This window comes from Megascapheus bottae, chromosome 4 (assembly GCF_031878675.1).
Source record: "Megascapheus bottae isolate mThoBot1 chromosome 4, mThoBot2.hap1, whole genome shotgun sequence".
Taxonomy (NCBI): Eukaryota; Metazoa; Chordata; class Mammalia; order Rodentia; family Geomyidae; genus Megascapheus; species Megascapheus bottae.
The window spans coordinates 14,531,187-14,548,024 of NC_143512.1; the positions used below are offsets into that span (position 1 = coordinate 14,531,187).

The 16,838-nt window shown below is 41.1% G+C and overlaps 1 protein-coding gene across 1 annotated transcript in view; it reads right to left on the bottom strand.

The window, feature by feature from the left end:
- Positions 1-16,838, bottom strand: part of Kdm3b (lysine demethylase 3B) — a 76,723-nt gene that overhangs the window by 33,293 nt on the left and 26,592 nt on the right. Inside the window, exons 6-8 of the mRNA XM_090331446.1 lie at positions 16,099-16,173; positions 9,888-10,487; positions 216-1,464 (exon numbers count right to left, since the gene is read on the bottom strand). Coding sequence (XP_090187572.1) covers positions 216-1,464; positions 9,888-10,487; positions 16,099-16,173 — 1,924 coding nt within the window. The remainder of the gene's footprint in view (positions 1-215; positions 1,465-9,887; positions 10,488-16,098; positions 16,174-16,838) is intronic.

The window sequence follows — 16,838 nt, forward strand, 5'->3', positions numbered from 1 at the left end:
CAAAGTACATGAAGGTCAAGAATCTTCTTTTATGGACAGATAACCCTGTATCTGGTACAGATACAACCCTGTCTTCAATGAGGTCTGATGAGGGGCTCTGCAGGTCCTTTTGGCTTTAATTCTATGAAATTTCCATCAAAGTGAGGACCTCTGCTATAAACACTGGAAGACAGTGTTTGCCACAGCAAAGCCATCTATAATATCAACAAGATCACCTTTCAAGGGAGCAGTCCGAGGCCGGCCCTTTGGAGCCTGCTTCCCTTTGCCCTTGCCCAGCAACAGCTCAGCACTGCGCTCCCCATTGGGGCCCAATTTTCCCATCAGGTGCTCTGGAATCCCCTTCAGGCCAGTCTTGGCCTGAATCTGTTCCTCTGAGTCGCTCAGATCTGACAGGTCACTGTTGGTGCTGGAGTCTGAGTCCTGTCTGCAAGCCAAGCTTCGTTCATCCAGTGAGAACCTTTTCACAGCTTCAAAAGGAGCTTTGTTCTCCTGTGAAAAATCTGCTGGGGAGGACAGAAAGCCGCCTGAGTGCCTGCCAAAGATGTTACTAAAGGTTTTGAGGAGGGGATTGTCCTGCTGCCCAGGCCCCACAATCGGCCTCTCTTCTGTGGGGCTGGAGGAGAGAGTAGGCATCTCAATGGGCTGAGTGAGGTTGCTGGTGGGAGAGCTGGAGCGGCCATTCCCCACGGCAGACAGGCTTGGACCTCCAGTGGTAATTGCTGAGCCCAGAACACCAGACACCAACTTGGAGGAGTCAGTTGTAATGAAGAGAGTTTTCTTCTTTGCTAAAGACGCCGAATCTGCAGAGGAATGAGACTCCGGCCAGCTGGATGGTGCCTTGGAGGTGACAGTGGTAGTAGAAGAGCTACCTGATGCCTGAGACACAAAGCTGCTAAAAGGGCTATGTTCAACTTTTTCCACAAATGCCAGGAAAGGATTAGAAGGTTCTTCTCGGGACAGTTTGGGTGGCTGTAAAAATAGATTTTCATGATTCTCTGGGGTGCGGGTTGTTTGGAGGCTCCGTGGGAAGGCTGGAGTGAGAGTGGGCATGGACTCTGCAGGCACTTTTCGGTCTACAGAGCTGCCAGCTTTACAGCCTGCCTTAGTGTCTGCTGCAAGAGCAGATCTACCTTTACACAGGCCTGAGCTCAAGCTTTCAAGGCTTTGTTTGAATGAATCCCGGCTAGAGGAATCATCAGCCAAACTCTCTGAAACCGTAGTGAAGTAGTTACTGGTGGGTAAAGTTTGGGACATACATTGAAAAAACAAGTTTTTGGAGAGATCAGAGTCTTTCTGAGGCTCTGGTACAGAAGAGCTACAACCAAAAGAAAAGCCTAAAGGTTTATTCTCTGTGGCCATAACTCCATTAGTCTGACTCCTTCCACTTCCAAAAGTCAATGGTTGTGACAAACTTGGAAGAGATGCTCCAAATCCAGTAGAGGCCAGAATAGAATTTCTTGAATTCTGCAAGAAAAATTAATTAGTCTGTATTAGTTGTGCTGGCTTTTCCTCAACAACCTAATTAATGGTGGCTTGTTTTGTTCTATCAACATTTCTAATAAAACGTTGAGTCAATTAACTTCTAAAATTCTATGAATCTGCTCTTATCACTAGATTTCCAACAATGATGAAGAAACCTGCCAAAGACCATAGAGGGCATCTTTGCTTGCGCAAGGTAAGCCAGAGAAAGCAGAAGGTTTGTCAACCTGCCAGTCCCTTTGTTATTACCCATTTGGTTGACATTGCTAAGAAGCTATATAAGCTTCTTAATATCTACAGTATTTTGGAAGGAAAGAAACTTCACTAAGAAACTAGGGAAAAGTGTTAGTGAGAAAACTCTTACTTTGACCCCTGTAAAATCAATCTATCTCAAATGACTTTAGAAACTTTTGTTAACTATTTTATTTATTTAAGCTATTGTAAGCAGACCAGCTGGAGTGCTTTAACTCCCACAATAAACCCGCTGTTATAGCAAAATATTTTCTTTATTAATTGGAAATTCTTTAAGATAAACCCTTTTGAAAAGTAGCCATCTACTTATGAGTTCAAGACAACCTAAAAGCTGAATAGGTGTTTCAATTAACATTATACCTAAATTTAATTAGACCTTTTATTATAATTAGGCTCTAACAGGGCTCCAAAAAGGAAAAATGTATTATGTTGAAATATTCACCAAACAAAAACATTTAACATAACAAACTGGAGAATGAAATAATAAAACACTTTCCATTTTTTCCTAGTGGGATACTTTCATATACACTATGTACCATACACATAGACGGACAGAAACATCCATAAGCAGCTAGACACTCATTATTGATTTAGTTGAATAAAACTCAAATCCTAGCATTTGACTGTAAATCACAAATTATTTAAAAATAAACTTTAAAATCAGGCACCAGTGGCTCCCTTGTGTAATCCTAGCTATTCAGGAGGTTGAGACCTGAGGATTAAAGTTCAAGCCAGCTCAGGTAGGAAAATCTGTAAGACTTTTATTTGTCTTATTAGCCACCAAAAAAGCAGAAAGTGGAGCTGTGGTTCAAGTGGTAGAGTCCATGAGAAAAAAAAGAAAAAAAGAAAAAGCTAAGGGACAGCACCTAGGCAGGAGTTTAAGCCCCAGGACTGGCACAAAAAAACAAACAACAACAACAACAAAACAACTTTTAGTAGCAGAAGATGATATACCTAAATATCCATTTTAAAGCACTGGAAATAGCCAAGCACTGGTGGCTCATGCCTGTAATCCTAGCTATTCAAGGAGGTTGAGATCTGTGAAGCTGTGAATCATGGTTCAAAGCCAGCCCCTTAAGAAAGTCCTTGAGACTCCTAGGTGGAGTTGTGGCTCAAAAGTGTTAGAGAGCTAGCCTTGAGCACAAAGCTCAGGGAATGCACCTAGCCCCACTACTTAATAGAGATAAGGTTTTCTTTGGGGTGAAGTATAAGGAAATATTTCAAGTTTCCAGGTTTTAGGACCAAATATGCAAGGAAAATTTCTGGAACTAGATAATGGTGAGTTTCATAATGTGAACGTACCAAACACCACAAAATTATGTATTTTAAATAATTACAAATTTACATTTCCCTAAGGATGGCATAGAGACATAAAAATCAAGAAGGCAATTGTTCATGCCTGTAATCTTAGCTACTGAGAGACTGAGAACTCAGTATTGAGGTTTGAAACCAGTCTAGGCAGGAAAGAGTGTGAGATTCTTACCTCCAATTAATCACCAAAAGGCCAGAGGAGGAGCTGTGGCTCAGTTGGTATAGTACCACTTCAGGGACAGCACCCAGGCCCAGAATTCAAGCACTAGCACCAGCACCAAAAATAAATAAAATAAAAAGAAACAAGTCTGGTACTGGTGGCTCAAGCCTATATTCCTAGCTACTGAGGAGAGATGAGATCTGAAGACTGCAGTTAGAAGCCAGCCCCACAGGAAAGTCTGTGAGACTTTTATCTCCAACAAACTGCTCAGAAAAAGCCAGAAGTGGCACTGTGACTCAAGTGGTAGAGTGTTAGCCTTGAGCAAAAGAAGCTCAGGGACAGCATCCAGGCCCTGAGTTCAAGCAAAAAAAAAAAAAAAAAAAGATTAAAGTTTTGACTTTCTACTAATCAAATAGTAATGATTGAAATCCTCATCTCAGGAAGGAAAATAGACTAATAAAGCCATGAGATTAGTTGTTATTTCACCAGCAGAATTGGTCATGAGCCTTGACATCTGCATGACTGAGAGAAACCATGTACAAATTACTAATGTTTCCCTACTAAAGTTACTATTTAAAAATAAACACAGATGCAGGGCACCAGTGGCTCATGCCTGTAATCCTAGCTGCTGAGGAGGCTGAGATCTGAGGACTGTGGTTCAAAGCCAGACAGGGCACAAAAGTCTGTGATAGTCTTATCTCCAATTAACTACTAGAAAACTGGAAGTGGTGCTGTGACTCCTTATGATTACCTTGAGCTGAAGAGCTCGGGGATAGGGCCCAGGGCCAGAGCTCAAGCTCCATGACTAAAAAAAAGACAAAAACAGGCCAGGAGTTTGGTCTAGTGGTAGAGTGCTTGCCTAGCATGCATGAAGACCTGGGTTCGATTCCTTGGTACCATATACATAGAAAAAAAGCTAGAAGTGGTGCTGAGGCTCAAGTGGTAGAGCTCTAGCCTTGAGAAAGTCCAAGGACAGTGCTCAGGCCCTGGGCTCAAGCCCAGTACTAGCAAGAAAAAAAAAAAAAGATAAAAACAAAATAAACACACATGTGAATGAAAAATAGTTTGAATGGTCTTTCACTTTCGTTTATATGCTTAAACACTAAACCTTTTATTTACAACAAACTGATGGCACATTGATTTCAATTCAGTTCTTAGGACAAGAAAGTTCTTGGTGGCTGTTTCTATAGAATAAACATTGTAATAATGTTTCCTTTGAAATCATCCTAGAGAACAGGTAAAGGCATTTTAAAAATGGCTTGACAGTCACAGAAATTTCTCCAATTCACTTGAAGAAATCCATTTGATCTGTATTTCATCTATTCAGATTTGCTACTCTAAGAATAGTACATTCACTGGATCTTTTATTGATTTATTTTTATTTTTTGGGGGGGTCAGTTGTGGGACTCGGGGTTTGAGTGCTCTTCATGAACTCTTCAGCTCAAGGCTAGAGCTCTATTCCTTGAGTCACTTCCTGCTTTCTGGCGGTCAATTAGAAATAAAGAGTCTCACGGACTTTAGAGCCAGGGCTGGCTTGAACCATGATCCTCAGACCTCAGTCTTCTGAGTAGCTAGAATTACAGGAATGAGCCACTGGCACCCAGCCTGGATCTCTTCCAGTGATGAAAAATTTGGTGTTTTATAGACCCATTTACAACCATGAACAGTATGAAATTTATATTTATAGGCCTTTACCTTTGAGTCTAGGTGCTGTCCCTGAGTTCCTCTTGTTCAAAGCTAGCATTCTACCACTTGAGTCACAGTGCAACATAAGGCTTTTTCTGTAATTAACATTCTTGCCCAGGTTTGGCTTTGAACTGCAATCCTCATATTTTAGCCTCATAAGTTTTAGCTAGGATTATGGAAGTGAGCCATTGGTGCCTGTCTTGGCCTTTTCTTCTTCTACCTGGACATTTCAACTCCCTCTCTAGCCTTGTATACTAGTGATTTAAAAGCTGTATTTGCCAGAAAAAGGGGAAAGTCAGGTGAAATACATATATGCCATAGGTTTTTGCTGTTTCATAGTGCTACATTTTGAACCCAGAGTCTTATACATGCTAGACAGATACTCTATGACTCAGTCACCCTTCCTGCCTTATGCTTGACTTAACTGCCACCATTATATTTGAAATGCTCCCATTGTATTATGTGAACTCCTTCAAAGATGGATTTTAAGTACAGTAGTTAGCACACAGTAGTTTCCTATATATAACTTTACTTATTTTTCGACTGGGGGAAAGGGGCATTACTGAAGTTTGAACTCAGGGCTTTGAATGCTTCACCACTTGAGCCATATCTCCAGTCCTTTTTTTTTTTTTTGTGGGTCATGGGACTTGAACTGGGCATGGGCACTGTCCTTGTGCACTTCAGCTCAAGACTACATCCTACCCTTGAGCCAAGCCCCACTTCCCATTTTCTAGAGGTTAATTGGAGATAAGAGTCTCAGGTTCTTTTGTGCTTGAGCTAGCTTTGAATCTTGATCCTCAAAACTTAGCCTCCTAGCATTTAAAGCTGATAGGATAGTACCTTTAACAAGATGATTGAGAGGGGTGAGGGGAGGGGGGACAAAAACATGAGAAGGTGTATCAAGATTTGAGAAGTAACGTACCCATTATATGATGAATGTAACTGTCACTCCTCTATATATTATCCTGACAATTAAATACAATAAAAAATAAGCTCTACAAAACCTTGATACAAAAGGCCATATAGTATGACGCTAAATGAAAGGACCTCTAGGATACAGAAACATAAGCCATATAATGAATGATTGTTGTTCTTAAGGTACTATGTTATCTCTCATCTCTTTTGCTGTCCCTTGGTTATCTCATATTGTTACAGTATCTCACTTTGTTACCTGATATATCGGATATTATTTGTATTTGTTTATTTGAAATTGGATAGGGAACGGGGGAAAACAAGATGAGGGGTGGGGGTAGGGGTGAGGAAAATGGGGACCAAGACATGTGAAAGGGTATCAATGTATGTGAATTAATGCACCATCTATCTGGCAAATATCATGTAACCCTTCTATTAATTACAATAAAAATGTATGAAAAAAGCTCTAAAAAAGAAAAAAAAAAACTCAGCCTCCTAAGTAGCTAGGATTATAGGCATGAGCCACATGGTTACCTCCAGTCCTTTTTTTTTTTTTTAGGGTAGACAAGGAACTCCTATGTCTTTATTTGCCTTAGAATTGATGAAAATATTACAGGAATGATAACTGAGATATTGAATATATATTAATATATACAACCATAAAAACAAAATAGCGGGGCTGGGAGTTTTGCCTAGTGGTTAAAGTGCTTGCCTAGCATGCGCGAAGACCCAGGTTCGATTCCTTGGTACCACATACATAGAAAAAAGCCAGAAGTGGTGCTGAGGCTCAAGTGGTAGAGCTCTAACCTTGAGAAAGACCAAGGACAGTGCTCAGGCCCTGAGCTCAAGCCCAGGACTGGCAAAAAAAAAAAACAAAAAAACAAAATAGCTCTGACCTCAGGAAGTGAAACATATACTCTCTCTCTCATATATGTGTGTGTGTGTGTGTGTGTGTGTGTGTGTGTGTGTCCTTTTTTTTGTTTTATCTTTCAGATAGGGTTTTTGAGCTTTTGCCAAGAATAGGTCTCAGGATACTACTTTACCCTCCAGTTTGGGATTATAATTTTCAGGTAGGGTCTCCCAAACCTTCTGTCCAAGTTGGCCTTAAATCTCTATTCTCCCAGCTCTACCTTACCCCCTTTTCCTTTCCTTTGTTACCTAAAGTGGTCCCAAACTCCCGTTCTCATGCAATCCCCTAACCCAGCCTGAGATTATAAGTTCATGCCAGTTTATATACTTTAAAAAAGCCAACCATTTCCAATCTGGATGTTAAAATATCAAAATAGGAGACAAAGGGGCCATTTGTTCTCCTTTGAAATGTTAAAAGTCTGAGAACTCTTCAAGTATGGGTAGAAAAAGAATAAATGAAAACTATGTCCAGCAAAACAAAGTCCCAAAGGTTATAAACCTGCAGTTGGCCTAACCCATTCTCCCCCGGACCCCTATCACCACTGTTTAAGGATTGTGAGCTGTTAGAAGACCAAAGGTATTCCTTCCATTTAGAAAGTAAAAGAGGAACTGACAGTCTTTAATGCCCATTCTCTTATCTTTTTAATTTCTTGCTACATTAACCCAGTTACACTAAAATAAATCCTTGCTAAAACTTAAAAACGAAACAAACAACAAAAAAACCCAAATGCCCCATACCCCAAACCAGTATTTCAAATCTGGGAGCGAGTGGCTCATACCTATAAACCCTATAGGTTCAGGAGATTGATATCTAGGAAGATTGTACTTCAAAGCCAGCCAGATGGAAAAGTAAGATTCTATCTCCAAAATCACTAGCACAAAATAGGCTGAGGCCGGGTGCCAGCAGCTCACCTCTAATCCTAGCACTCAGGAGGCTGAGATCTGAGGATTGTGCTTCAAAGCCATGCCAAGGCAGAAAAGTCTGTGAGACTCCTATCTCTAATTAACCACCAAAGCCTGAAGTCGAGCAGTGGCTCAAATGGTAGAGCCCTAGTTGAGCAAACAAAAACTTAGAAACAAGGCCCAGTCCCAGAGTTCAAGCCCTCAGTGTAGGAATACAAGAGAAAAGAAGAGAAGAAAAAAGAAAAGAAAAACAAGTTGGGCTGAAAACTTGGCTCAAATGATAAAAGCCAACTGAACAAAAGGCTTTGAGTTTAAACCCCAGTCCCAACAAAAACAGCAAAAATAAATAAAAAGTAAAGGTTTCACCTCTGTATTTTTTTATTCTGGTTTTAATCAACAGTTTATGTAGGGAAAAAAAAAGTATATCCAGCAGCATTTATTCTGTTAACAAAAATTAGTAAAAATAAACAAACAAAAAACCCACAAAAACAAAAACACTATATAACTGATGCTTTTTTGTTGTTTTGTTTTTGTTTTTACTGGTCCTGGGCACTGTTCCTCAGCTTTTTTTTTTCCCACCAGTCTTAGGGCTTGAACTTAGGGCCTGTTCCTGAACATCTTTTGCTCAAGGCTAACACTCTACCACTTAAGCCACAGTACCTCTTTCAGCTTTTTCCGTTTATGTGGTACTGAGGAATTGAGTCCAGGGCTTCATGCATGCTGGCAAGCACTCTACCGCTAAGTCACCTTTCCAGCCCTTTCCTTAGCATTTTTGTCTCAAGGCTAGCGCTCTATCACTTGAGCCACAGTGTCACTTCCTGTTTTCTGGTAGTTAATTAGAGATAATAGTCTCACTGACTTTCATGTCCAGGCTGGCTTTGAACCACAATTCATAGATCTCAGCCTCCTGAGTAGCTAGGATTACCAGTGTGAGTCCACCTTCCATGAGATTTTTATCTCCAATGAATCACCAGAAAACCAGAAGTGGTAGTATGCCTCAAAGTGGTAGAGGCCCTGAGTTCCAGCCCCACCATCATCAACAACAAATTCTCCACCAGACATACGTTAACAGCTCATTAAACTGGGTTATTATTTTTGATTAGCCTAATTGTTTGTTTTTTCTGGCAAAAAGGGGCAGTCCTGGGAACTGAACTCAGGGCCAAAGCATTGCCCTTGTGCTTGTTCCTCAAGGCTAGTGCTCTCCCACTTTAGCCACAGCACCACTTCCAGCTTTTCTATGTATGTGTTACCAAGGAATAGAACCCAGGTTTTCGTGCATGCTAGGCAAGCACTCTACCACTAGGCCAAACTCCTGGCCTAGTTTGGGTAACTTTTTTTTTTTTGCCAGTTCTGGGCCTTGAACTCAGGGCCTGAGCACTGTTATTGGGGCTTTCTCAAGACTAGAGTTCTACTATTTGAGCCACAGCACCACTGCTGGCTTTTTTCTATGTATGTGGTAATGAGGAATGGAACCCGGGTCTCCATGCATGCTAGGCAAACACTCTACCACTAGGCCAAACTCCCCACCCTAGTCTGGGTAACTTTTAAGAGCGTATGAAGTTATTGAATCTCTATCTATCTATCTACCTATCTATATCTATATATATCACGTATATATGTATATATATAGATAGATATGTACCTCTCTCTCTCTCTCTCTCTCTCTCTCTCACACACACACACACACACACACATATATATATATATATATATATATATATATATATATATATATATATATATATCTCCAGGTACCAGTGGCTCATGCCTATAATCCTAGCTACTTATGAGGCTGAGAATGGGAGGACTCAAATTCAAAGCTAGCACTGTTTCCACAGAGGGAAGCATAATGCAGTGGCCAAAGTCTATGATCCCAGCAGAAGCAGACTGTGGTTCAGGGCATACCTGGGAAGGAAGGAAGAGCCCATTCCAAAAATAACCAGTGAAAACTAGGGCTTTGAAGTATGACTGGTGGAGCACTAGCCTAGCAAGCAAGGATGGGGGCCTGAGTTCAAACCCCAGTATCATACTCTCTCCCTGTCCCTGTCCCTGTCCCTGTCCCTGTCCCTCCCTCCCTCCCTCTCTCTCTCTCTCACACACACAACTCCTATATATTTGACCAATGAACAGTAAAGGCTCATCCGAAGAATATAATTTAAACACATCTCAAAAACATTCCTTTCTTGGGATACTGAGATGGTCTCACTGTGATAACAATGAAGGAGGATAAAAGTGTAAACCCAAATCTGACAAATCTGCCCCTGAAGCAACTCACCTCTCCTGAGGCCTGTGACCAGCTGCCTTTCTGTTTTTCAGGCCCAGTCCCTGCTGCGAGGCCAGTGTCAGAAATTCTCACTGTCGTTGGAGTGGAGTTGGCGGTAGTGACCACACCTGCTGCAGCCACCACGCCCTGGCCAACTGGCTCCAGTGTTTTTCCTGACTCTTTGTTTTCAGTTCCACCCACCTCTGGGGCCAAAGGTGCCTGACCTGTGGCTGCAGAATATGGAGTGAAAGGTGCAGGTGCATCCCCACCTACAGGCTCATCCTGCACCACCAGAGTCCTGCCATTTTCTTTGGTGTAAGTAGCAAAGCGAATGTTGCGATTAATCTGGGGAACAAATGTAGACGGTGGTTGCTTGGCTCTCTGATCCATCCCTGGCTCTCCACTGGTATTACCTCCTTTCCAGGACCCTCGGCTTGCCTCACCTCCATCGCTCCCATTACTGTCTACTTCACCCCTGTCTCCTTTTAATTTCTTTGATGCAGGGTCACACCCAGAGTCCGAAGCACTTTTCCTCCTCCGGCCATCTTTCCCCTCTATGCTCTCTCTCTTCTTCTTTCCTTTGGAAGATTTTACTGCTTTTAACGTACCCCCCTACAAAACAAAATTCAAAAAAGATTGTAAGGGATCTTTCATCCAGTGAACTATATCCATTAGAGCTTTCCCATCTTTAGAAGCACATACTGTCAAGTTCCTATGCCAGTCCTAAAACATTCCCTTTGTCAGAACTCCAATCTTGTTCACTTCATACATACACATTCAAGATAATAATTATCAGAGGTAATTCTTTACATAAAATATATGACTTCTTCAAATAGACTTTTGAGGATCCTAGTAATATTGGAAGTTTTTATAAAACAAACTGCCATAGCTAGCTAGAAGTTCATTTCTTCTTTGATGAAATAACTTGTTGTATTATATATTTAGCTCCCTGTCTTTGACAGACACTTGCATTTCAATAATTGAATTATGAAAGCAACTTTATCGAGAAGTCACCAAAACGAACATTTGTGATTTAGTGGCCAAAGGAAAAGTGAACCCAACAAAGACACATTTGAATTGCACAGACACAAGAATAAATACACAACTGATCCTCACATCTTAGTTCAAAGCAAACAAAACACAAACAAAGAAGAACAAGACCAGTACAGGCCAAAAGAAAAAAAAATGTTGCTTTTTTTTCTATGGTAATTTCAGACAATATCATAAAATCTTACTTGAAGCCAGGTGCTAGTGACTCATGCCTGTACTCCTAGCTAGTCAAATCCCTGAGATTTTTTTTTTCTTTTTTTTTTTTTTTTACCAGTCCTGTGCTTGAGCTCAGGGTCTGAGCCCAGTCCTTAGATTTTCTCATGGCTAGAGCTCTACCACGTGAGCCTCAGCACCACTTCCGGCTTTTTTCTATATATGTGGTACGGAGGAATCGAACCTGGGTCTTCATGCATGCTAGGCAAGCACTCTACCACTAGGCCAAACTCCTGGCCCAAATCCATGAGACTCTTTTTTTTTTTTTTTTTTTTTTTTTTTGCCAGTCCTGGGCTTGAGCTCAGGGCCTGAGCACTGTCCTTGGACTTTCTCAAGGCTAGAGCTCTACCACTTGAGCCTCAGCACCACTTCTGGCTTTTTTCTATGTATGTGGTACCGAGGAATAGAACCCGGGTCTTCATGCATGCTAGGGAAGCACTTTAACCACTAGGCCAAACTCCCGGCCCCATGAGACTCTTATCTCCAATTAACCACCAGAAAACCAGAAGTGGCGCTATGGCTCAAGTGGTAGAGTGGTGGCCTTGAGCTGAAGAGCTCAGCGATAGCACCCAGAGTTCAAGCCCACGACTGACAAAAAAAAAAAACCCTTACTTGAGAATCTACCTTGAGAAGTCAGACAATTATAAGATAAGGATTAGATGAACAATTCTCATCCTTCCTGAAAAGGATAAGGAGAACAGGGCATGAGATATAGCTAACATTTCTCAAGCAAGGCCTTACATATTAAACATTTTTAGACTGGTATCCCATTACAATGTAGGTATTTGTTTTAGAGAGGTTAGGGTGGCAGTTAAGCTAGGAATACAAAATTATTTAGCCACTACTTTTTATCGGCTTAATTAATCTACTCTTGTTTAACTGTATTTTTTTGGTACCGGGGATAGAACCCAGGACATTGCACTCTACATCCCAGACTGTTACTCTACTCTTGTCTATAATATTTATATTCTCTTATAGAGCTATATTTTTATTGCATTCACTATTATATGGTAATATTTTTCAAACTTTGTAATTCTTCTTGCCAGTTCGCATCTATATTTTCTTTTTGTTGCCTTCATTTGTTTCTTTTTCATTTTATTTCTTTAATTTTCCTTTTACAGAAATGCTAAGATTTCCTTTGCTTTACCCCCCTTTTTGGTAATATTATAAAGATTAAAAAAACAGAAAATAGCTATAAATTAGAGTAACAGTATTTTTATTATGATTAAATACGTGTCATACTAGGATATTAGCTAAATTTCCCAAAAATTCCATTCAAGAACTATTTGTTTTACTCAATCGCAATAAAGAAATAAAAAAAGAAGTATTTGTACTCATCCTCATTTAAAACTTCTCCTTCTTCTTTTATGCTGGGCACCAGTAGGTGGCTCATGCTTGTAATCCTTACTACTTAAAGCCAGCGTAGGTACTAAAGTTTGTGAGACTCTCATCTCCATTTTACCACCAGAAAACCGAAAGTGGCACTGTGGCTCAAGGGTAGAATGGTAGCCTTGACTTGAAGAGCTCAGGGACAAGGCCCAGGCCCAGAGTTCAGGACAGTGGGGGGAGGGACGGGGGGAGCAAGAAACAAATACAGATGATAATAGAGGTGAAAAAAAAAAAAAAAGAAAGGTTTTTTTTTTAGATTTGTTTTGTTTTTATGCCATTCCTGGGGCTTGAACTTGGGGCCTTGGTGCTATTCCTGAGCTTATTTGCAGAACATTTTTACCCGAGGAGCCATAGCTCCACTTCCGGCCATTTTTTATTCTCACATGGGCACTTCCTTGCCCTAGGCTTGCTCCTAATACTATCTTCAGATCACAGCTTCCTAAGTAGCTAGGATTACAGGCGTGAGCCACTGGCCTGGCTTTAGTTTCATTTTTCTGAACTCAGGGCTTCATACTTCTCTCTCTCTCTCTCAATCTGTGTGCGTGTGTGCGCGTGCATGCATGCGTGCGTGCGTGCGTGTGTGTGTGTGTGTGTGTGTGCGTGTGTGGCTTGAACTTAGGGCCTAGGGTGCTGTCCCTGAGCTCTTTTGCTCAAGGCTACTGCTCTACCCCCTGCACCTTGGTGTTGGCCCTGAAGTCTTCAGCTCAAGGCTACCACCTTACCCTAGAGCCAAGCCCCACTTCTCATTTTCTAAAGGTTAATTGGAGACAAGAGTCTCTGGTCCTCAGACCAGAGGGAGCTGGCTTTGTACCTTGATCCCCAGAACTCAGCTTCCTAAATAGCTAGGGTTACAGACGTGAGCCACTGGACCCTGCCTTAGTTCTGGTTTTTCCAGTGCTTGAATCTCATGAGGACTTTTTAGTCCCCAGGGCTTTGAACTGTGATCCTCAGATCTCAGCCTCTTGAGTAGCTATGATTACAGGTGTGAGCCACTAGTGCCCAGCTAGGGCCTACTCTACATTAGCTCTTCCAGCTCAAGGCTAGCACTCTATCACTTGAGCACAGTACTACTTCAGGCTTTCTGCTGGCTAATAAAATCTCAGCCTCCTGAATAGATAAGATGATAAGCCTAGAGAGCATGGACTGGTTTTCGGTGTTTTGAATTACAGAAGTATGTTCATTAAGGGCCAGGAGTTTAGCCTAGTGGTAGTGTGCTTGCCTAGCATGTAGGAAGACCCGGGGTTCGATTCCTCAGTACCACATACATAGAAAAAAAGCCACAAATGGTGCTGTGGCTCAAGTGGTAGAGTTCTAGCCTTGAGAAAGCCCAAGGACAGTGCTCAGGCCCTGAGTTCAAGCCTCAGAATTGCAAAAGAAAAAAAAAAAGAAGTATGTTCATTAAGATCTGCCCTTCCTGGGCTGGGAGTTTGGCCTAGTAGTAGAGTGCCTGCCTAGCAAACACAAAGACCTGGGTTCAATTCTTTGGTACCATATACTTGTGGTACCAAAAAAGCTAGAAATGGTGCTGTGGCTCAAGTGGTAGAGCTCAAGCCTTGAGAAAATCCAAGGGCAGCATTCAGGCCCTGCGCTCAAGCTCCAGGACTGGAAAAAACAACAACAACAAAAAAGATCTGTCCTTCCTTAGCACTCATTCACTCATATACTTCAAGGAGACTGTGTTCCTGAATCTCTAAGAGGAGTTACTGTTAAACTTAACAAGCTGTTAATAATAATTGCAACTGGCCAGACAAGAAAACAATCACTTCATTGCAAAATCCGAAATAGAAGAACCTGTGTTAGTGGCATGGCTCAACTGATAACTTACCAGAACAAGCAGTAGATTTTGAGCTCAAACCTTAGTAACGGGGAAAAAAATTAAAAAGAAAAAAAAATCCTTAAATTTGATACTAAGAAAACAACATAGTTTCTACTTCTAATTCTTCTACTCAACTTAGAGTGGTTCACAGCAACCTTCTCAACTAGAATATGTGTATCCTGGGCTGGGAGTGTGGCCTAGTGGTAAAGTGCTTGCCTAGCATGCATGAAGCCTTGGGTTTGATTCCTTTGTACCACACACACAGGAAAAGCTGCAAAGTGGTGATGTGGCCCAAACCACAGAGTGATAGCCTTGAGTAAAAGTGTCAAGGACAGTGCTAAGGCCCTGGGTTTAAGCCCCAGGACTGGAAAAAAAAAAAAAAAAGAGAGAGAGAGAGAAAAGAAATAAAGAAAAGAATATTTGTCTCATTTATGGTGGGCAGGTAGGATATGAGTATAGGACAGAGGTCATTATGCACTTTTCAGTAATAGTTGGCCTGCTGAGTAGTATCTGGTATTAGTACTTACCAAATGAAACAAGGAAAGGAATGAAAATAGGATCCAATATACCATTGAAGTAATAGGTAGTTTCAGTCATGCAAACAGACAAGATACCCTACTCAAGGTATTATAAGAACTATTAAACCTGCTTCTTTCTTTCCCATCCTGTTCTTATTTTATCTAGTTAAGACTAATTACATAAAAAAGTCAGTGAAGAACTATCCACGTTAGCAGGGGTGGCCCCCAAAACAATATAAAAAGTATTTATAGCAGTGCTAAGGCACTATGAGGATGTGGACGGATGAAAGGCCTGTTGAACAGGATATTCACACAGTATTCCTTCATTGATTAAGGCAGGTATTTTTAATTTACTTTCTTTTTGTCCTTTATAAATTCCTTGCTAGAATTCAGAATGAACCCAAACTTGCGTTAGTTTTTTAATATATATTAAAGAATCCACTGTGGGTGCTAAGCATGAAACCAGAGACCCGTTTGACTTGATACTATTTAGAAATATAGAATTTCATACTCCCTTGGAGCTCACTGCCACATAATGGCAAAATAAACAAACAAAAACCAAGAAAAAAAGAATGTGCTTTTTCTTCAAAAAATATTTTTTTGTGTGCTGTTCCTAGGGTTTGATCTCAGGGCTTTGGCACTGTTTCTGAGCTTTTGTGCTCAAGGCTACTGTTGTACCACATGAGCCATAGCTCCACTTCTGGCCTTTTTTATTTTCGGGTGGTTAACTGGACATAAGAATCTCATGGACTTTCTTGCCAAGCTGGTTATAAAGTGTGATCCTCAGATCTCAGCCTTCTCAGTAAGTAGGATTACAGGTGTGAGCCTCCAGGGCTTGACTTTTTCTTCAACTTTTATTCCTGAGTAGGCCATGATTATTACTATGGTTTATCTCTCAAATATACCTGCCTTGAGAAATGTAAGAAGAAACAGACAAGAGAGCTTGGATTTTATAACAACTAGGGAATGGAACCATGACTAAAAGGGTTTGTTCAAACTAGGTCTCCTTCAATAGATTCTACCCCTTTAGTTGGATATATATTGCACAGAAGAAAAAAAAAAGGTTTAGTAGCTAGAGTTGAACAACTAAAGAGTATCCATGGGAAACGTGTGTGTGTGTGTGTGTGTGTGTGTGTACATACATACATACACACATACACACACACACACATACACAGAAACAAGAGAATACAAGCTCACTCATGAGTCTACTCAAATACTTAGTCTATTACAATACCTCGTTTTGAGACGATGAGTTATCCATCAACATCACATGGATAAGTCTAGGGTCTACCGACTTGATTTCACCACTCTGTGGTACAAGCAGGATAGCGGGACATAAGAAAAAGGAGAAAAAGATATTTAATCCCTTATCTGCCAAGACATAACTACATTTTCCTCATCTACACACTATGTATTGTTCCTCTCTTCTAGAATGACAGCTCCACGAGGGCAGGAATCTCTACTCTCTCATTTACTGCTCTAGTAACATTTAAAATGAGGTCTGAGGGTTGGAGTATAGCCTAATGGTAGAGTGCATGCCTAGCATGCATGAAGACCTGGGTTCAATTCCCCAGTACCACATACAGAAAAAAAGCCAGAAGTGGTGCTGTGGCTTAAGTGGTAGAGCTCTAGCCTTGAGAAAGCCCAAGGACAGGACCCAGGCCCTGAGTTCAAGCCCCAAGACTGGCAAAAAAAATTAAAATGAGATCTGGACCATGATAAATATTCAAATATTTGTTAAGTAAATGAGTGAAATAACTAATTAGTGAAGGCCTAAGTGTGTCTTTTAAGGATGCTCACTTCACATCTGCATCTCTGAACAATTTTTCTTTTTTTTTTCTTTGCAGGGGCTTGAACTCGGCCTGGATGTTATCCCTGAGCTCTTTAGCTCAAGGCTACTGCCCTACTCCTGGGCCTGGGCATTGTCCCTGGACTCTTCAGCTCAAGGCTACCACCCTACCCCTTGAGCCAAGC